This window comes from Artemia franciscana, chromosome 5, assembly GCF_032884065.1.
Source record: "Artemia franciscana chromosome 5, ASM3288406v1, whole genome shotgun sequence".
In the NCBI taxonomy this organism is placed as follows: Eukaryota; Metazoa; Arthropoda; class Branchiopoda; order Anostraca; family Artemiidae; genus Artemia; species Artemia franciscana.
The window spans coordinates 35,752,212-35,774,615 of record NC_088867.1 but is presented as its reverse complement, the minus strand read 5'-3'; the positions used below and the strand labels follow the sequence as shown (position 1 = coordinate 35,774,615).

The 22,404-nt window shown below is 37.3% G+C and overlaps 1 protein-coding gene across 2 annotated transcripts in view; it reads left to right on the top strand.

The window, feature by feature from the left end:
- The window catches only part of LOC136027332 (uncharacterized protein DDB_G0283697-like), a 158,995-nt gene that overhangs the window by 106,375 nt on the left and 30,216 nt on the right, over positions 1-22,404 (top strand). For both annotated transcript variants that reach the window (XM_065704469.1, XM_065704468.1), the window contains exon 5: positions 10,297-10,406. In XM_065704469.1, the coding sequence (XP_065560541.1) occupies positions 10,297-10,406 (110 nt within the window). The remainder of the gene's footprint in view (positions 1-10,296; positions 10,407-22,404) is intronic.

Below are 22,404 nucleotides of genomic sequence, written 5' to 3'. Positions count from 1 at the left end.
TAATTGTAGAAAAAGCCATGACAGATAGTCCAATTGAGTTAAAAGCAAACATCGCATTAATCCCCCTCCCCCTTATTAGAATTCTATAAAAAATGATGTTAGTTCATTTGTTAATAGATATGTCTACCTATCATCCGTCCATTCGTCATACCTAGGGCAGTAGAACCATGGTAAATAGTCATGGAGCTAAGATAGTGATAGAACCTATGATTTTTCTAAGTGTTTGGTGAATTTGGCACGGGTAAACGGCGGAAGTACGCGGGTGCCTATACACGGTTTGTTATCTTTTAGCAAGTCACGCCTGACGAGAGTCTCAGGCAGGTTGACCAAGAATTTGAAATTGACATAGGACCATTATATAGCCTGGAATGAGAAGTAATACTGCCCGTTTCCCAAACAGTAAAAGTATCATTCTCTTGCTTAAATAACCAATTCTCATACTTAGAATTATCATTCGCTTCCTTAAGTGGCTACAAAGTTCTGTAAAATTAGTTTACCTTTTTTAATTATAATAATTTTGAGAACAGAATTCAAAGACATGTGAGAATTGGATTAAGGATTGGTTGTTAGACTCGCGGTCGTTATGGAATTCTACTGAAAGGTCTCTTCACTACAAAAAAGAGTATGGTTACTGCATGTTTCTCTTAACGGTAAAAGTGTAAGGCCTACAGCATATTTGGCGCTTTACTAAAAGGAATCATATTACAAATATTTTCTTCTGTTCTTATCACAACATTGAAAATAAAATGAGTAGATTTACCAGTAGGCCCACTTAGCCCTGCGGCCATCACTATTCCTGAAGTTTTGGGGAATTCCCCAAAAATCTTGCAAAAACGGAGCGGCAAAAACGCTTGGGTCTAGAGGTGTCAAAGCTTTAAATCCGGCATGGGTGAAACAAAATCTTGAGCTGGTGAGCTTTCAGAAATTAATATCATTACATATCCAGTATTCCGTTTAATTTATTAGTTCTTACCAAAACTGTTAATTTATTTTGGAACAAAAAAATATTTTGAAATAGAGAATGTGGAAAAACTTGTAACTTTGGCAATCAAAAACGAACAGAAATTAGTTAAAAAAAAAAAAATTCCGAAAAACAAGTTTTCTATAGAGAAGTAAAGGCCATATTAAACTTTAACATCAGAAGAAATAGAAATTATTGCAAAAAAAAACATAGAACAATCATAGCAAAAGAGCACACAACAGGTACTAATATAAATCTCAAAACGAGTAAAGCTTTAGTTGAATACGCAAATCAAGCTTAAAATGAACAAAAATATTTTGCTATTGAGGCATAAATGAAACCCAAAACGAACAGAAATTTAATAAAGAATCATAGCTAACAAACAAACAATAGTTACTAATATAAATGAGTAAATAAATCTTATGACGAGTGAAATTTAAATTGAATATTGAAAACCAGCTTGAAACGAACGAAAATCTCTACAAAGGGAGTAAGGGTTTTGCCTCCTTCTCCCACTGTAAAAGTCTAAAACCTACTGCGTCATTGGGCCTTTACTGAAAACGAATTATATATTGCAAATATTTTCTTTTGTATATATTTGTACATGTACATGTACATATATTTTCTTTTATTTTATTAGTCCTTTCCAAGACTGTTCAATACGAATATAGCTTCACTGCAAAAAAGAGTTTGGCTACTTCCCCCTTCCCTAATTGTTAAAGTCTAAAGTCTATTAAGTCATCGGTGCTTTCACTGAAAACAAATTATGTTATAAATATATTTTTTTCCAGCTATTGCAGCATTGAAAATGAAAATAAAATAGAAATAAAATCTAGAACTGACGACCTTTCAACAATTAATAGCATTATATATCAAACATTCAGTTCGATTTTATTTGCACTTTTTAAGACTGCTCAATACACTTATAGTTTTCAGTAAAGCGTCAATGACGTAGCAGGTTTTAGACTACTTTTTAAATGACTCCATTTCTGTTCTATTTGTAGATCCAGAGGGTGTATTCGTTTTTACCATTCACTCCACTTTCAAAGGTTTTAACCGAAGAAAATCTAATCTAGAACTGAAATATTATAGAGAGAAAAAAAACCTTGAATATGAAGACAAAAAATTGACCTGCGCAAATGTTGTAAAATAAGAGGTATATAACATTTTTGCAATTTTGCGATTAACTAGGTTCGCCTGTTGTCTTGATGATAAAGCCCTGGGGTCTATATCTGATATTGACATACGGTGGGAAATAGGAAGTTTCAAGGGAGGTATATTTGCATAAATGCTAATCTGTAGCATATTAGAAACTTCAGCGAATCACTGTTTTGCATTGTTTTATTAATTAGCTTCTTGTATGATAATTATTCGATTGAATTATGAATCTACGCACTATATCGTGAAAAATCACTAGTTCTACAATAAAAATCACTATAAATCACTAGCTAGAAGAAAATTACTAGGTAACATAAAAAAAATCACTTGAAATACTGATAAATCACTTAGGGTGACAACCCTGGTGTAGGCTACTGGGTACTATAATCATTTTCATGTTTGTCATTGCTTTTATTTAAATTAGTATATCAACATATGAGGTTTCGCTTCAGGGTATTTCAGTGAAATTCTTCAAGGTTTCCGCAAAAATTGGCGCTTCTATCCCTTTTCAATTGGCGCTAAGACCTTATTCAAAGGGGGGTAACTCATCACTTTTAAGAACTGTGAGATGTATTTACATCTACTAAATTACGAATCAAAGAGGATCTGATTAGATATCTCCATAATGGAGGCCAATTCTGCAAGTAATCATCATGTTTGGGCTATTGTACTTTCCAATAGACAAAGGAGATAAGGACAACTTTTTTGTTTGTTTCCTAGGTAAGCAAAATCTTAAAGATTATAGATGAATTGAAAATTTAGCAGATTTTCATTTCCTTTAGTAAACTAAGCAGTTCGATTTGGTGAACCGTTCTGTCTTGCAAAAGTTGAAGATTCAGCTGAAATCACAAGATGGGAAAGAAAAATATGAACGTTGCAATTTCGCCTTTGGCTGAAATAGTTTTTATATTTGGATCTAAAGGTTTTCTTGGGTTGAGTTGTTAGCCGCAATGGGACGAAATTCCTAATCCGAACAAAAATGGAATCTTTCTTCCAGTTGAAAACTGCTTCTACCGAAAATTCCATCATGGAGAATATCTCCCAGGGATAACACCTTTCTCCTCCTGCGGAAAAAGGAATTTCTTATACGATTTTTTTTTATTTCATTTTCTTATTTACGCCATGGTTAGTCTCATTGTTTTAATCAAATACATTGGCTGTTCAAGGCCTTAGCAGGGGGGGGTGCCAATTTTTACACTATTGTGACGTACCTTGCCCCCCTTCCGATGACGAGCCCTATTACTAAACCGAATTCTTAATTCGACAGTCAAAGTACTTATAATTCATTTACTTATCGCACTTGTTTCAGATTAAGCAATCCTTCGTTGATCTTTTTTCTTCTAGTCATTTTTATGTGATTCTTTCAGTAGCCAAACTCAAATTTAAGATGTCTCTGGCCCGTCCTGGCCTCGGATGTTTCCAACCAGGGTTTGTGAAGAGGGGCTACACAAAACAGATGAAATAAATTAAAAATCTAATTTGTTTCATAAGCAGATATGAAATTAACACTTCGGATTAGAAAGCTGGAATTTTCGGGATATAGAAAACAAAAAAGAGCTACAATTTGAAATTTGTTTTAAAATTATTCTTTTTATCCATGCCCTGCAAGTCTAAAATGTAAAAAAAGCAAGAACAATCGAGGAGAAATAAATTTAAAAATTCTAGAACTTCGAATCCATCCAATTAATTATTTTTTTTAATATATAGTACTTTCCATTTTTCGAATTTTCTATTTTTACGCTTCATACCTTTTTCAAAAAAAATGTTACTAAGTTTCACTTTAGATTTTATTCCCATTTCCTGGGAAGTAAATCAGGAAAAAAAATGGTTAAATTTCGGATCGTTTTGAAATATCACTGGTACAAAAATTCATTTTTCTCACATACCCGGCCAGAGAGCAAGATCTCTTTTCATAGCTAGGAAATCAAAATAGCAATGGATTTAAAGAAATTCATTTAAAGAGACAAAAATGATTGAAGAGCAACCAGCCGCCCTTCCACGTCCTTTTTCTCCCAAGACATTCAATCAAATTTGGGTATAACTGTTTTGTTCAACATGGTTGAAAGTTCTAATAACTGCACCCCAAGGGATTTAACCCCCCTACCAAAGACATCGGGGCAAGGGCTCCAAGTTGAACATTCGCCAATTGTTTATATGCATTAATTTTTACCGATAAGGGGGGCATGTATGATCCTTGGCGTCCAGAACAGATAAGACCATTAAGGCTAAACTTTCAGGGAACGTTGAGGGGAGCTAATAACCAAATCAAAATGTACTATGTTCATGCGGGCTGTGAAAAAGGCGTATCTCAGGAATGACTTAGGGCCTAATCCTTAGAGGAATAGGTTGGAGATTTTAGGGAATAATAAGGGAGATGATAAGGGACCACAGGGCAATATGTGCACGCTACTACTGCTACTACTACTACTAATACCACCTCTACTACTACTGCTAGTGCAACTACTACTTTTATTGCGACTACTATTAAGGTAGAGAATATTAAGTTAAGAATTTCAGGAAATGTGTTGAAGGGGAAATCAATTACCCATTCTAGTATGCCCGAACAGGGGATTCCCTGCGTGCAATAAGATATCATCTAGAATCTATTAGCCTTATCAAAATATTAGAAAGGCGTTCATGCTCCAGGTGTTTACAGCGTAGTTCAATAGAGGGGGAGTCCCTTTTGAATCCTAATGTGGACATAGACTCTTTAGTTAATAAAGATGCCCTGAGAAAAACACATTGAAAGAAAAAAGAAATCTCTTAAAGTATTATCCAGCATCCCGTGTGTATATCGTCATTACGTAACACCCACGTTTGTGTCCTCCTTAGTCACAAGCGGGGATCCCATACGAGGCCTGAAGAGACAAGTCATGTTACATGGATTCATCCTTAAGTAAACATTCCTTTTTACAAAACAACCAAAGAAATCTTGAAAAACGTCTTGAAAAAAAACATCTTGAAACGTCTAGAAAAACGTCTTGAAGAAAAAGTGTCTTAAAAATATCTTGAAATATCTTGAAACATCTTGAAAAAGCTCTTGGAAAAAATATCTTGAAATGTCGTGAAACGTCTCGGAAAATGTCTTAAAGAAAAATGCCTTGAAATGTCTTGAAAAATATCTTGAAGGAAAATGTCTAAATAAGACTCCCCCGCTTGACTAGTGGACTCCCCTATTACCAAACCCTATTATGTAAAAAACAAAGTAAACTCTCCCAATTAGATAAAATGCACCTTTATTTTGAAGAAGTTTAATAACACCGGCGGCTTGAGTAAACATACTGGGTATGTTTGCTTTTAAAGTTCCTATTGCGTCACTATTAGTATGCATTTATTGTCTTTTGGTCAGTTAGATATCCCCTTACCATGCCCTGGAAGTTTCTCTGTAAAACTCCTAGCACCACCCACGTTTCCGTTTACATTCTCCATTTTTTGCAGCGCCCACGCTTCAGAACCATACTTGTTCACTGTCATCACTGTAGGGTCCAATGTTCTAATCTTGGTTCGCAGACTTATCTTCCTATACATCCAAACTTTTCCAACTGCAAAAAACACATTGTTTCTTGACAATTTTACTTTTAGCATCTACACTGCATCCACCTTTCTCGCTAATAGTACTACTTAGGTGAATGCTCCTGTCCAATTGATGGATTCTCCTTACCCCACATCACCTCTTCAGGTTCACTTATTCCTAGTTTCATTGGCTTAGTTTGTTTGACATCAATTTTCAAACCTATTCTTGCACCCTGATTTCACAAAACCACTAAAAGTTCTTTCATTTTTGCTACAATTTTCATCTAGGATGCTTAAATCTTCAGCAAAATCTAAGTTTAGAGTAATTTTATTCCCCCATTTGATAACGTATTTTCCCATTACCTTTGCTGTGCTCTTTAAGACAAAGTTCATTAAATGTTCGATATAAACGGAAAGAGATTGGAATCCTGCATTAGCCAGAGTTTTCAGCATAAAATTTTCAATCATATCTTATCGCAAAAACCAGGGTGGGTAAGGTTTACTTAGGTGATTTTTATTCTTGTGGATTGAAAATCTGTTTTTCTATAGAGTTTTCTGTAGAAAGCTTGTCTGATAGAAAGTAAAAGAAAACGAAAAAATTGGGCGTGACGAACTGAAGTGAAAAACCAAGCATGATTCTTTTTGTCTTATTTGAGGTTTTCCTGGCCCTGTTTACATGCCCTGATATTTTCAAGCAGATCAGCCAAAAATCGAAAATCATTTTTGTTTTTGCTGCGAATCTATACTACAAAAATTCTTGGACCAAAATCTCGTATAGATTTACTTTTCAAGCCATTTAGAAAAAAAAGTTTGCTGGTCACTTTTCAGACGATATTTTCAGGCAAACATATGTCTTTTCATGGCACTTGGTATTAACCAGTGACATATAGCGATTGGAAATTCTGCCGGTCTGTCTGTCGGTCTGTCAGTCTGTCCCGGTTTTGCTACTTTAGGCATTTCTAGGTAAGCTAGGACGATGAATTTTGGCAGGCGTATCTGGAAGAGGACCCAATTAAATTAAAAATAGTCTTTTTTCCGATTTGACTATCTGGGGGGGGGGAGTGGGGGCCCGTTATTTCGGATAAAATAGAAAATTTAAGGATTTTTAAATTACGAACGGGTGATCGGATCTTAATGAAATTTGACGTTTGGAAGGATATTTTGTCTCAAAGCTCTTATTTTAAATCCCGACTAGATCCGGTGACATTGGGGGGGTTGGAGGTTGGAGGGGGAACTTAAAATCTTGGAAAACGCTAAGAGTGGGGGAATTAGGATGGAACTTGGTGGGGAAAAAATCAGAAGTCCTAGATACGTAATTGACACAACTGGAACGGATCTGATCTGTTTTGGGGTGCTGGGGGAGGAGGGTTAATTCTGAAAAATTAGAAAAAATGAGGTATTTTTAACTTGCAAAGGAGTGATCAGATATTAATGAAATTTGAAATTTGGAAGGATATCGTGTCTCAGAGCTCTTATTTTAAATTCTGACTGTATCCAGTGACATTGGGGGGAATTGAGGGGGACCAAAAATTTTGGAAAACGCTTAGAGTGGAAGGATCGGGATGAAACTTGGTGGGAAAAATAAGCACAAGTCCTAGATACGTGATTGACATAACCGGAATGGATCTGCTCTCTTTGGGGGAGTTAATCCTGAAAAATTAGAAAAAATCAGGTATTTTGAACTTACGAAGGAGTAATCAGATCTTAATGAAATTTGATATTTGGAAGGATATCGTGTCTCAGAGCTCTTATTTTAAATCTCGACCGGATCTGGTGACATTGGGGGGAGTTGGGGGGACCTAAAATCTTGCAAAACGCTTAGAGTGGAGGGATCGGGATGAAACTTGGTGGTAAAAATAATCGTAAGTCCTAGATACTTGATTGACATAACCAGAACAGGTCTACTCTCTTCGGGGGAGTTGCCGGAGGAGGGTTAGTTCTGAAAAATTAAAAAAATTAGGTATTTTTAACTTACGAAGAAGAGATCGGATCTTAATGAAATTTGATGTTTGGAAGGATATTATGTCCCAGATCTCATTTTAAATCCCGACCGGATCCGGTGAAGGGAAATTTGGGGGCGGAACCTAAAATCTTGGAAAACGCTTAGAGCGGAGGAATCGGGATGAAACTTTGTGGGAAAAATAAGCACAAGGCCTAGATACGGGATTGACATAGCCGGAACCGATCTGCTCTCTTAGGGGGATTTGGGGGAGGGTAAATTTAAAAAAATAGAAAAAATGATATATAAAAAAATGTTATGTCTCACATGCTCCATTTTCAATTTGAATCGGATTCACGGACATAGAGGGTTGGAGTGGGGAAACAGAAATCTTGGAAACCCGAAATTTTGGAAAATGCTTAGAGTGGAGAGATCGGGACGAAACTTGATGGGAAGAATAAGCACAAGTTATAGATACGAGATTGACATAATTGGTACGGATCCGTTCTCTTTGGAGGAGCTGGGGGTTGTTAATTTGGAAAAATTAGAAAAATTGAGGTATTTTTAATTTAAGAACGGGTGACCGGATCTTAATGAAATTTGATATTTAGAAGGAACTCATGTCTCAGAGATCCCTACCAGATCTTTTGAAATTTGGGAAAGTTGAAGAGGGAAACCAGAAATCTTGGAAAACGCTTATAAATGTCGTAGATACGTGATTGATGTAACCGGGATCCACTCCTTTTGGGGGAGCTTGGAGGTGGGGCTCAGTGCTTTGGCGAGTTTGGTGCTTCTGGACGTGCTAGGACTATAAAAACTTGTAGGCGTGTCAGGGAGATGCACAAATTGACTTGATAAAGTTGTTTTTCCCGATTTGACCATCTGGGGGGCTGAAGTGAGAGGAAAAATTAGAAAAATTGAGGTATTTTTAACTTACGAGTGGGTGATCGGATCCTAATGAATTTTGATATTTAGAAGGATCTCGCGACTCAGAGCTCTTATTTTAAATCCTGACCGGCATTAAGCCTCTGATTTTCCTTTTAAAGCAATCTATTGATTCTTAGAATTTTGCTAGAGCTCATACCATATGAGCTGTTGGCTCTTGGCTCTTCCGACCTCGTCACAAGTGCCATATGAGCTCTTAGCTCTTATTTCAGTTTTCTTTTGCAAACCCTTGGCCCAAGGAATTTCAAATAAAGTTCCCTAGACAATTGAAAACGAGGAGCTTAGTTGGCACATTTATTGGCCGGATTATTTGGGGGTGCAAGCCCCCAGCTTTATTTAGGGGATTAGAGTTTCCTTGGATCAGGAAAAAGCTTGGAGAAGGAGAAGACCTTTACCAAAGGTCTTCTGTTAACTGCATCAAACGCTTAATTATAATGTATGAAACTTAGAACTTTTGATGATCCAGGCACTTCTCAATTATTCTTCTAAGAGTAAAAATTTGATCGAGACACATCCTCTATCCTTCTTTAAACCGGTATATTTAAAACCTAAAACCGGTCTTCTCTTAGAACTTGGTCTACAGTCGCTCATAGTCTAAAAATCATCGTCATACCAAGTAATTTACTATCTACAGTGAACAGGCTATCCTCCTAAAAGCACTCTGATTCTCCACTTTTATCACTGCTAAAATTGCTAGGTACTTCTACTTTTTCAAAAATAATACTAAGAAACTTATTTACCGTACAATCAGCACCTGGGTCCGTATTATTCTTCAATGCTTTCAGTACCGTCATTGATTATCCCTCATAAAATATATCTTCCTTCATATCCAAGGTGTGGCAAGCTTTTTCATTCTTCTCCATATCTTTTTCTCTAACTACATCATGGTTTAGAACAGTCTCAAAATCTTCTGCTTATGCCTCTTTAATTTTTTCCTTAATTCTAGTTTTTTTCCCCCTGGAATTGAAAATTTATTGCTCTAAGCTTCAAACTGATCATGTAAAATGAGGCTTTTATCCCATCCCTGGCTTCCTAGTACCTTTTCCCTTTCTAAAGAATATTTGTAGTCGACTTTACCGATAAGCAGGCTCTTGGAAACCTCATGCCAATCAAAAGAAAAATCTGTCCCTATTTTTTCCACAGTTTTGGAACCCCATGCTCCAAAGGCAAAATTTCTGTTAAACATTATTGTCCACATGGCCCGGAGACTTACGGTTGTACATTTTCTGTGATGCAGAAAACAAAGGTTGTTGGACTTGTTTTGGACTCCAATTCTTGGCAAAAAATTTTTTTACTCCTTTATAGAAAAATTGGAGTCAATTTTCCCTGACATCGGTTGAGTATCGACGCATTAATCACTGTTGACCCTTTAAAATGACACTAAGACTTTCAATTTCCAATTGAATATGCCACCTGTGGAGTTTTTCCAACCACTCTCTCCATACAAAACGGCCGAGAAAAAAAACATTTTATGCTGAAGGCATATGGCTCTTTCCAAAGGTAGTACAAGGGTGTTATCTTTGAATTAGTGTTTTTTGTTTGTGGTTTAATATTAGCAACTATCTTAACGGAAGGGGAATGAATTACGATTAGTTGTAATATAGTGGTAGTAATAAAAAATCATAGTTAATGGTCTGTTCACTCGAAGCATTTGGAAATCGCTTGAATGCTCGAAGCTGCAGCTCTAATCTCAATACATTCAATCACAAGCCCTTTTACATGCGTAAGCTTCGTTAATTAAAGGGCAAAATGACAGAATCAATGAGCAATTTTTTTGCAGGAAAACAGCAAAGGCGACTGGAAACGCAACTATCCGAGGAGGAGTTTGCTAGTCCTGCACTAAGTTCTTCAAGGCTGCTTGAAAAAGAGGATCATCCGTGGAAACGAAAAGTATGTAGTCTACCTCTGTTTGTTGTTGTCCACCATTTTAGCTGCTATCTAAGTTAAGTCTTCATATTCCAGTTTGTTTGTAAAATTTTAAATCGTTCTGAAGACGAAGTGGGATAAGATGAACAGCAAGAATCAAATACAAATAAATCAACATGTTGGAGAGTATTTGAATGGATCCGGTTCAAACAAGTTCAAAAATTCCCAAACTTTTTATTAAGAAGACGGCTATGACTGTTCTTTGTTTTTTTTTCGGGGGATGAAGGATTTTTATCTGATAGAGAAAGGTGCTATCAATTAAGTGATTCCAGTAACAACGAGGTATAACATATTCATTATTTCTTCGGGAACGTTACGTGACACACATATGTATAGTTTAACGCATATGTCCTGGGACGGACATTAAAAGCTCCGTGTGAAAACACATTATTTGGGCCTTTCTACCACTCGGTGTCAAAAAGACATCTCATAAGTTCAATTCAATGCAATACCGTGGGAGGGGTACGGTGGTTCCTCGGGATAAAACAGAGCGTATGTGGAGGGGACCACCACCCACTGATTACTTTTGAAACTGAACAGGGTAGCTATAAATTTTAATTATTTATCTATTGAGAATCCCCAAGCTTCGACAGCAATCCGTTTTGGTTGTTTTTGTACTGCGACTCCGAGACTCTGTAACTTGGATATAGCACATTTTTGCATCGAATCAGACTGCAGCTTAGATTTGGTCTGTTTTGATTCAAATTAAAAAATTTCCTTGTCTCTAAAATTCGGCTGTCTGCTTCTTGGAAGAAGTTCACTTTTGCAGTGATGTTGGACTTAGCTGGTTTGTACTGTGTCTAAGTCACCATAATTCTGCAGCTTGAGATTGGCTTGTTTTAGAACCAAGTCAGAACTTAGCTTGTTTTTATGGCACTTGGTATTAACCAAGTGACATATAGCGATCGCAAATAACTGTCGGTCTGTCTGTCTGTCTGTCCCGATTTTGCTACTTCAGGTACATCCAGACAAACTAGGACGATGAAACTTGGCTGGTGTATCAGGAACAGGACCAGATTGGAACAGGAGCAGGAACAGGAACAGGGAGTGGGGGGGCGGTTAATTCGGAAAAATAGAAAAAATGAAGTATTTTTAACATACGAACGGGTGATGAGATCTTAATGAAATTTGATGTTTGGAAGGATATCGTGTCTCAGAGCTCTTATTTTAAATCCTGACCAGATCCGATTATATTGGGGGGAATTGGAGGGGGGAACCTAAAATCTTGGAAAACGCTTAGAGTGGAGGGATCGGGATGAAACTTGGTGGCAAAAATTAGCAGAAGTCCTAGATACGTTATTGACATAACCGGAACGGATCTGATCTGTTTGAGGGAGTTGGGGGGGGTTAATTATGAAAAATTCGAAAAAATGAGGTATATTTAGCTTACGAAGGAGTGATCGGATCTTAATGAAATTTGAAGTTTGAAAGGATATCGTGTCTCAGAGCTCTTTAAATTCCGACCGGATCTGGTGACATTGGCGGGATTTGAATGGGGACCCTAAAATCTTGGAAAACGCTTAGAGTAGAGGGATCGGGATGAAACTTGGTGGGAAAATAAGCACATGTCCTAGATACGTGATTGACATAACCGGGATGGATCCGCTCTGTTTGGGGGAGTGTCGGGGGGGGGGGGTGGTTAATTCTGAAAGATTAAAAAAATGAGGTATTCTCAACTTACGAAGGAGTGATCGGATCTAATGAAATTTGATGTTTTAAAGGATATCATGTCTCAGAGCTCTTATATTAAATTTCAACCTTATCCAGTGAAGGGGATGTTGGGGGGAACCTAAACTCTTGGAAATGCTTAGAGTGGAGGGATCGAGATGGAACTTGGTGGGAAAACAAGGACAAGTTCTAGATACAGGATTGACATAGCTGAAACGGATCTGCTGTCTTTGGGGGAGTTGGGGGGAGAGGTTAATTCTAAAACATTTGAAAAAATGAGGTATTCTTAACTTGTGAAAGAGTGATCGTATCTTAATGAAATTTCATATTTAGAAGGACCTCGAAACTCAGATCTCTTATTTTTCTATTCCGACCAGATCCAGTGTCATTAGGGGGGGGGGAAATCTTAGAAAACGCTTAAAGCGGAGATATCAGGATGAAAGTTGGTGGAAAGGATAATAATGATAGATTGTAATAAGCTTACCTAAGCTATGGATGTCAGGTGATTGATTTTCTAACAATAATTTTGACAGGACCTGTGCCTGTCATCATCAGATTAAATCCAAATTTCTTGCCGGATAGTCAAATCACTAGATAAATAAAACTAAAAACACTGAACAACACTAATGATGAGCCGAACCTGGAATTATTGTTGTGCCATGGCCCGAATTTTGGTAGAGGCATTGATGGTTGCTGTCCTAGTAGATCTTAAAGAGGTTGGACCTATAGGTAAGCCTTTAGGTAACCTATAGCTTAGGTAAGCTTATTACCATCTATCATTATTATGTATAAAAGTCAGGTTAGCCTCAGAAAATATATTACAAATACCTATGGAAAGGATAAGCACAAGTCCAAGATAGGTGACTGACATCCGGACCAGATCCGCTCTCTTCGGTGGAGTTGGGGGGGGGGGGAGAGTAATTCGGAAAAATTAGAAAAAATGAGGTATTTGTAACTTACGAACGGGTGATAAGACCTTAATGAAATTTGATATTTAGAAGAATCTTGTGCTTTAAAAGTCTCATTTTAAATCCCGACCAGATCCGGTTACATTGAAGGGTGTAGCACGGGGTAGCCGGAATCCTTGGAAAACGTGGAATCGAGGTATCTTGCGAATGGGTGATCGGATCGCAATGAAACTTGATATATAGAAGAATCTTATGTCTCAGATGCTCCATTTTCGATTCGAATTGGATCTGGGAACATAAAGGGTTGGCGGGGGAAACAGTAATCTTGGAAACCGGAAATCTTGGAAAACGCTTAGAGTGGAGATTTCGGGATGACGCTTGGTGGGAAGAATAAGCACAAGTTATAGATATGAGATTGACATAATTGGTAAGGTTCCTCTTCTTTGGGGGAGCTGGGGGTTGTTAATTGGGAAAAGTTAGAAAAATTGAGGTATTTTTAACTTAAGAACGGGTGGCCGGATCTTAATGAAATTTGATAATGTAGAAGGAACTCATGTCTCAGAGCTCTTATTTCAAATCCCGACCAGATCTTTTGACATTGGGGGGAGCTGGAGGGGGAAACCAGAAATCTTGAAAAATGTTTTTAAATGTCGTGTATACGTGACTGATGTAACCGGACTTGATCCGATCTCTTTGGAGGAGTTAGATGGTGGGGTTCAGTGCTTTGGCGAGTTTGGTGCTTCTGGACGTGCTAGGACGATGAAAATTGGTAGGCGTGTCAGGAAGCTGTACAAATTAACTTGATCAAGTCGTTTTCCCTGATTCGAACAAGTGGGGGCCTGAAGGGAAAGGAAAAATTAGAAAAAATGAGGTATTTATAACTTGTGAGTTGGTGATCGAATCTTAATGAATTTTGATATTTAGAAGGAACTCGTGACTCAGAGCTCTTATTTTAAGTCCAAACTGACATTAAGCCTCTGATTTTCCTTTTAAAGCAACCTATTGATTCTTAGAATTTTGCTAGAGCTCATACGATATGAGCTCTTGACTCTTCCGACCTCGTCTCAAGTGCCATATGAGCTCTTGGCTCTTGTTTACTAAGTCGGGACTTGAGTAGATCTCATCTGCTTAGCTCTACCATGTATGAGATTCAGTATTAGAATAGTGTATCTGTTACTGTGAGTGTCCAAAACCTGATTAAGAAGAATCTACTCCGTTTTGATCTAATGCTATTTTTCTATCATAAAAATGCTCAATATCTTTCTCGGGAATTGGTATTTTTTAGTGAGAAACTTGATGTTTATACTCCTAAACACGGTCATAAATTTGTACGAAGTATTTTTCCCAAAAATACCATTTGTAATTACTACTACTACCACTAATAACTCACCACAGCACCAAGCCACCTGAGGCCCACCCAGTTACATACGCTCCTCCTCCAACCTAATCTATTCACGGACTCCCTCTTTAAACCATCCCAGGAAGTTCCAACTTCCATTAAATCTTTATTTATGACATCCTCCCAACCCAGACGAGACCATTGGTAATTAAATAAAACAAGAGCTAAGAGCTCATATAACACTTGTGGCGAGGTCGGAAGAGCCAAGAGCCAAGAACTCATATGTTGTCAGCTCTAGCAAAATTCTAAGAATCAATAGATTGCTTTAAAAGGAAAATCAGAGAGTTAATGCCGGTTGGGATTTAAAGTAAGAGTTTTGAGTCTCAAGGTCCTTCTAAATATCAAAATTCATTAAGATCCTATCACCCACTCGTAAGTTAAAAATACCTCAATTTTTCTAATTCTTCCTCACCCTTCAGCCCCCCAGATGGTCGAATCGGGGAAAACGAATATATCAAGTCAATTTGTTCAGCTCCCTGACACAGCTACCAATTTTCATCGTCCTAGCACATCGAGAAGCACCAAGCTCGCCAAAGCACTGAATCCCACCACCTAACTCCCCCAAAGAGAGCGGGTCCAGTCCGGTTACGCCAATCACGTATCTACGACATTTATAAGCGTTTTCCAAGATTTCTGGTTTCCCTCTTCAACTTTCCCAAATTTCAAAAGATCTGGTAGGGATCTCTGAGACATGAGTTCCTTCTAAATACCAAATTTCAATAAGATCCGGTCACTCGTTTTTAAGTTAAAAATACCTCAATTTTTCTGATTTTTCCAAATTAACAACCCCCCAGCTCCCTCAAAGAGAACGGGTCTGTACCAATTATGTCAAACTCGTATCTATAACTTGTGCTTATTCTTCCCATCAAGTTTCATCCCCATCTCTCCACTCTAAGGGTTTTCCAAGATTTCTGTTTCCCCCATCCAACCCTATATGTCCTTGGATCCGATTTGAACTAAAAATGGAGCATCTGAGACATAAGATTCTTTTATATATCAAGTTTCATTAAGATCCGATCACCCATTCGAAAGATACCTCGATTTTCACGTTTTCCAAGAATTTCGGTTTCCCCCTTCAACTCCCTTCAATGTCACCGGATCTGGTCGAGATTTAAAATGAGAGTTTTAAAGCACAAGATCCTTCTAGATATCAAATTTCATTAAGATCTGATCACCCGTTCGTAAGTTAAAAATACTTCATTCTTTCTATTTTTTTCCGAATTCCCCCCTCCCGACCGACTCCATCAAAGAGATTTGTTCCGGTCCGATTATGTAAGTCACCTATCTTGGACTTGTGCTTGTTTTTTCCACCAAGTTTTATCCTGGGGTCTCCGCTTTGAGCGTTTTCCAAGATTTCCGGTCCTCCCCCCTCTAATAACACTGGATCCGGTCGGGAATCAAAATAAGAGATCTGAGTTTTGAGGTCCCTCTAAATATGAAATCTCATTAAAATACGATCACTCTTTCGTAAGTCAAAAATACCTCATTTTTTCTAGTTTTTTAGAACTGACCCCCCCCCCCCCCAAACAGAGCAGATCCGTTCCGATTGTGTCAATGCCGTATCTAGAACTTGTGCTTATTTGTCAACAATTTTCATCCCGATTGCTCCACTCTAAGCGTTTTCCAAGATTTTAGGTCCCCCCCCCCCAAATTCCCCTTCACCGGATCCAGTCCGGATTTAAAATAAGAGCTCTGAGACACGATTTGCTTCTAAACATCAAATTTCATTAAGATCTTATCACTCCTTCGTAAGTTAAAATACCTCATTTTTTCTAATTTTAGAACTAAACCCCTCCCAGCTCCCCCAGAGAGACCAGATCCGTCCCGATTATGTCAATCACGTGTCTAGGACTTGTGCTTATTTTTCCCACCAAATTTCATCCCGATCCCTCAGCTCTAAGCGTTTTCCGAGATTTTAGGTTCCCCCCTCAATCCCCCGAATTTCACCGGATCCTGTCGGGATTTAAAATAAGAGCTCTGAGACACGATATTCTTCCAAACTTCAAACTTCTTTAAGATCTCATCACCCGTTCGTATGTTAAAAATACTTCATTTTTTCTATTTTTCCGAATTAACTGGCCCCCACTCCCTGTTGCTGTTCCTGTCCCTGTTCCAATCTGGTCCTGTTCCTGATAGACCTGCCAAGTTTCATCGTCTTAGCTTGCCTGGAAGTACCTGAAGTAGCAAAACCGAGACAGACAGACAGACAGACCGACAGACAGACAGACCGACAGAATTTGCGATCGCTATATGTCTCTTGGTTAATACCAAGTGCCATAAAAACAAGCTAAGTTCTGACTTGGTTCTAAAACAAGCCACTTTCAAGCTGCACAATTATGGTGACTTAGACACATCCCGATCCCTCCATTCTAAGCGTTTTACAATATTTCAGGTTGCAACCCCCTCCACCCAACTCCCCCCAGTGTTACCGGATCTGGTTTGGATTTGAAATAAGAGCTCTGAGACACGATATCCTTCCAAACATCAATTTTCATTACCCGTTCGTAAGTTAAAAATACTTCATTTTTTCTATTTGTTCCGAATTAACCGAGCCCCCACTCCCCCCCCAGATGGTCAAATCGCGAAAACGACTGTTTCTAATTTAATCTGGTCCCTGATACACCTGCCAGATTTCATCGTCCTAGCTTACCTGGAAGTGCCTAAAGTAGCAAAACCGGGACCGACAGACCGATAGACAGACAGACCGACAGAATTTGCGATCACTATATGTCACTTGGTTAATACCAAGTGCCATAAAAACTGTCAAATACACTCTAATTTCTAAAAAGCTCTATTTCAAAATGGTAGAAATAAAGGAAAACCTGAATGGCATATAGTTTGAAATAGCTTAGTTATCTAAATTAAACGTACGAATCGGATTTTATTTATATCATTTGCTTTCTTCAAAAACTTCTGTTTTAGTTTTTTTCGGAAACGGCCTCTGTTTATACCACAAACTTTATTTTCGGTCAGATTACGGCTTATATATCCAAAAATTAGTTTTAAGTTATTTTAAACTAAGATATTCACTTTTTTACAACATAATGAAGTCTTATGTGTCTCCTTTGTTTTTTCAATAGCTACGTCCAATCTTGTCAAAGCCCTTTATCTACCGCAACTTAGACACACAGGCTGGTCGGATTTGACACGCAGAAGTCTACTCCTAATGGGGTTGTCAAACAGTTCGTGGTAACGAACTGTAGTAAGGAGCGACCCGGCTCAATAGTAACCAAAACTCTAAAAAATTGAATTTTGATATCAATAGCTACATCAAAAGAATCGTATTTTAATGCTGATTTTAAATATATAAGTTTCATCAAGTTTAGTCTTACTCATCAAAAGTTACGAGCCTGAGAAAATTTGCCTTATTTAGGAAAATAGGGGGAAACACCCCCTAAAAGTCGTAGGATCTTAACGAAAATGGCACCATCAGATTCAGCGTATCAGAGAACCCTACTGTAGAAGTTTAAAGCTCCTATCTACAAAATTGTGGAATTTTGTATTTTTTGCCAGAAGACATATCACGGGTGCGTGTTTATTTGTTTGTTTTTTTTTCCCAGGGATCATCGTATCGACCAAGTGGTCCTAGAATGTCGCAAGAGGGCCCATTCTAACGGAAATGAAAAGTTCTAGTGGCCTTTTTAAGTGACCAAAAAAATTGCAGGGCATCTAGGCCCCCTCCCACGCTCATTTTTTCCCATAGTCAACGGATCAAAATTTTGAGATAGCCATTTTGTTCAGCATAGTCGAAAGCCATAATAACTATGTCTTTGGGAATGACTTACTCCCCCACAATCCCTGGGGGAGGGGCTGCAAGTTACAAACTTTGACCAGTGTTTACATATAGTAATGGTTATTGGGAAGTGTACAGACGTTTTCAGGGGGATTTTATTTTGTTTGGGGGTGGGGCTGAGGAGAGGGGGCTATGTTGGAGGATCTTTCCTTGGAGGAATCTGTCATGGGGGAAGAAAAATTCAATGAAAAGGGCGCAGGATTCTCTAGCATTACTATAAGAAAACAATGAAAAATAAACATGAAAACGTTTTTTCAAATGAAAGGAAGAAGTAGCATTGAAAATTAAAACAAACAGAGATTATTACGCATATGAGGGGTTCTAAAAATACTTTAGCATAAAGAGCGAGGTATTTAGCAGGAGATAAATACCTTGCTCTTTATGCTAAAGTATTTTTAGTAATTTCAACTATTTATTCTACGGCCTTTCTGATTCAGGGGTCATTCTTAAAGAATTGGGACAAAACTTACGATTTAGTGTAAAGAGCGAGGTATTAACGAGGGTACAAACCCCCTCGTATACATAATAAAAATATAAGGTTATGAAAGTTTGTTACGTAAGTTAATTCTTAAGTTACGCATATTTTCTACTAATAAAAACGTTCGTTAAAATTAAAAGTTCTAGTTGCCTTTTTAAGTAACCGAAAAATTACAGGGCAACTAGGCCTCCTTCCTCACCCCTTATTTCTCAAAATCGTTTGATCAAAACTAAGAGAAAGCCATTTAGCCAAAAAAGGAATTAATATGCAAATTTCATTTTAATAATTTATGTGCGGAGAGCCAAAACCAAACATGCATTAATTCAAAAACGTTCAGAAATTAAATAAAAAAAACTAATTTTCTTAGCTGAAAGTAAGGAGCGACATTAAAACTTAAAACGAACAGAAATTACTCCGTATATGAAATGGGTTGTCCCCTCCGCAATCCCTCGCTCTTTACGCTAAAGTTTGACTTTTTGCCACAATTCTACTTTTTAAAACAATTAAAAGCTTTAGCGTAAAGAGCGAGGGATTGCGGAGGGGACAACCCATTTCATATACGGAGTAATTTCTGTTCGTTTTAAGTTTTAATGTCGCTCCTAACTTTCAGCTAAAAAAATTAGTTTTTTTTATTTAATTTCATTATGGCTTGACTTGACTGCTTCTTTTACGGCTATAGAGAATTATAAAGAACCTAATCTCTGTAGATATCTAATAGATTTAATAGACGATCTAATAGAAGGAAGCCAACTTCGTCAACGTTAAATTTTTTGTGCCTTTTTGCATGATTTTCAAAAAAGGTGGAATACATCCAGTAGAAGTCAAGGAAACTTAGTGAAAAACCTACCATCAGATTTACCGTACCAGAGAACCCTACTGAAGAAGTTTCAAGCTCCTATATAGCAAAATGTAGAATTTGTTTTTCGCCAAAAGAAAAATAACGGTTGCGTGTTTATTTTTATTTATTTTCTTTCCAGAATTGATCATATGGAAATAACAGTCATATCGTTAGAGAGTGCATTTGAACAGAAATTAAAACTTCTTTGCCATTTTTGAGTGACCTGAAATAATGGAGGGCAACTAACCCCATCGGGAGGCTATTTTTTAGAAAAATGGACATGGGAGGGGGCCTCTCCCACACCCATTTTCCCCTGAAAGTCTTCCAATCAAAATTTTTAGATAGTCATTATATTCAGCATACTTGAACTATGTCTTTCGGGGTAACATGACCCCCTCCCTCCCACTGCCCATGGGGAGAGGCCTTTGTTTACGTATAGTATTTGTTATAGAGAAGTATACAAACTTTTTTGGGAGGGAGAATTTTGTGATTGGGGTGATTTCCATGGAGAGAGTTTCCGCGGGGAAGTAAATTACTGGGGGCTAACTTTCAAGGGTAAATTTTACAGTGAAGAGACTTGACATAATTTCTAAACGAAATTCTTTTTATTTGTCTTACTTTGTCTTTGCCAACTCAATTTTGCCTGTGAATATTTTTCCAGGGGAATTGTCCGGGGGCTATTTTCAGCATGTTTGGATAATAGTTTTTCCACTTAAGAAGTGATACCAAACGTACTGTTTTTAGTGCTATATCACCTTTACTGGTGGTAGAATTGAGAAACATCACGTAATAGGTGCAATAGCTTTCAAATAAGCAATTAAACCTCATTCAACAGTACGCCAATACCAATAAGCGTGATATCTATACGACCGATACTGATACACTGTGCAGCCCTTTCCCCAGGGACTATTGAGGGTGATATCATCAGATTTTGTGAAATAGATTTTTTCGCATTTTCATTGAAAATAGCTTTTTTTTCGCATTTGCATTGACAAATACCGGTTTTTTGTCGTTTTCATTGAAGAAAAAAATATTCCATGTTTATAAACTGTGAAAACTATAGTTTACTCCTTCCTTGTGCATTTCCGTGAATTCACGCCCCGAGTAAAACTTGTACAAATGCCTCAGCTTAAACCTACGCTCTTACCGTTACCGGAATGTATGGTCATACCTTCGACTAAGTACCGTGCGGACGGAGATAGATTTAGATATTGAAAAACAGAATTTGGAAAATATATTTTTTTCGCATTTTCATTGAAAAATACCTTTTTTTGTCATTTTTGTTGAAGAAAAAAACATTCCACCTTCCTAGACTATGAAAACTACAGTTTACCCCCTCCTCGTGCGTTTCAGTGAATTGGCGACCCGGATCAAACTTGTACAAATGGTTTAACTTAAACTTAAGCTTTTACCGTTACCAGAATATGTGGTCATACCTTCGATTACATAGCGTGCGGACGGAGATAGACTTAGATATTGGAAAACAGAATTTGGAAATTTTTTTTTTCGCATTTTCATTGAAAAATACCCTTTTTTCGCACTTGTATTGACAAACACTGGCTTTCTTGTAATATTCATTGAAGAAAAAAATATTCCAACTTATTAAACTGTGAAAACTATAGTTTACCCTCCTCGTGCGTTTCGGTGAATTGACGCCCTGGGTCAAACTTGTACAAATGATTCAGCTTAAACCTACACTTTTACCATTATCAGAATGTCTGGTCATACCTTCGATTAAATAGCGCGCCGATGGAGGTAGATTTAGATATTAGAAAATAGATTTTGGAAAATAAATTTTTTCTCACTTTCATTGGAAAATACTCTTTTTCACATTTGAATTGACAAATAGCCTACCGGTTTTCTTGCAGTTTTCACTGAAGAAAAAAATATTCCAATTTCCTAAACCATGGAAACTATAGTTTACCCCTCCTCGTACGTTTCCGTGAATTGAAACCCCTAGTAAAACCTTGTACAAATGCCTTAGCTTAAACCTACGTTCTTGCCGTTACAGGAATGTATGGTCATACCTTTTTGATTAAGCAGCGCGCAGATTGAAGTAGATTTAGATATTGGAAAATAGGTTCTGGAAAATATATTTTTTCTCACTTTCATTGAAAGTACCTTATTTCGCATTTGCATTGACAAATACCGGTTTTTTGTCATTTATATTTAAGAAAGAATATTCCACCTTCCTAAACTGTGAACACTATAGTTTACCCCCTTCTCGTGCGTTTCTGTGAATTGACACCCCTGGTCAAACTTGAACAAATGCTTTAGCTTAAACCTACGTTTTTTCCATTATCAGTATGTGTGGGCTTACCTTTGATTAAATGAAAAAACGAGTTTTTTTTAACATAAAGTAAGGAGCGACATTAAAACTTAAAACGAACAGAAATTACTTCGTATGTGAAAGCGGCTGCTTCCTCATCGACGCCCCGCTCTTTACGCTAAAGTTTGACTCTTTTTCTCAACTCTACTTTTTTAAACAGTAAAAAACTTTGGCGTAAAGAGTGGGGCGTCGAGGAGGAAGCAGCCCCTTTCATATACAAAGTAATTTCTGTTCGTTTTAAGTTTTAATGTCGCTCCTTACTTTCAGTTAAAAAAAACTGTTTGTTTTCTTATTTAATTTCTGAATGTTTTTGAATCAATGCATGTTTTGATTTTGGCTCTCCGCAGAGGAGTAATTAAAACGAAATTTGTATATTTTTTTTCTGGCTAAATGGTTTTATCATAGTTTTGATCGAATGATTTTGAAAAAAAAGAAGTGGGAGAGGAAGCTTAGTTGCCCTCCGATTTTTTGGTTACTTAAAAAGGCACCTAGAACTTTTAATTTTTTTATGAATGTTTTTATTAGTAAAAGATATACGTAACTTATAAA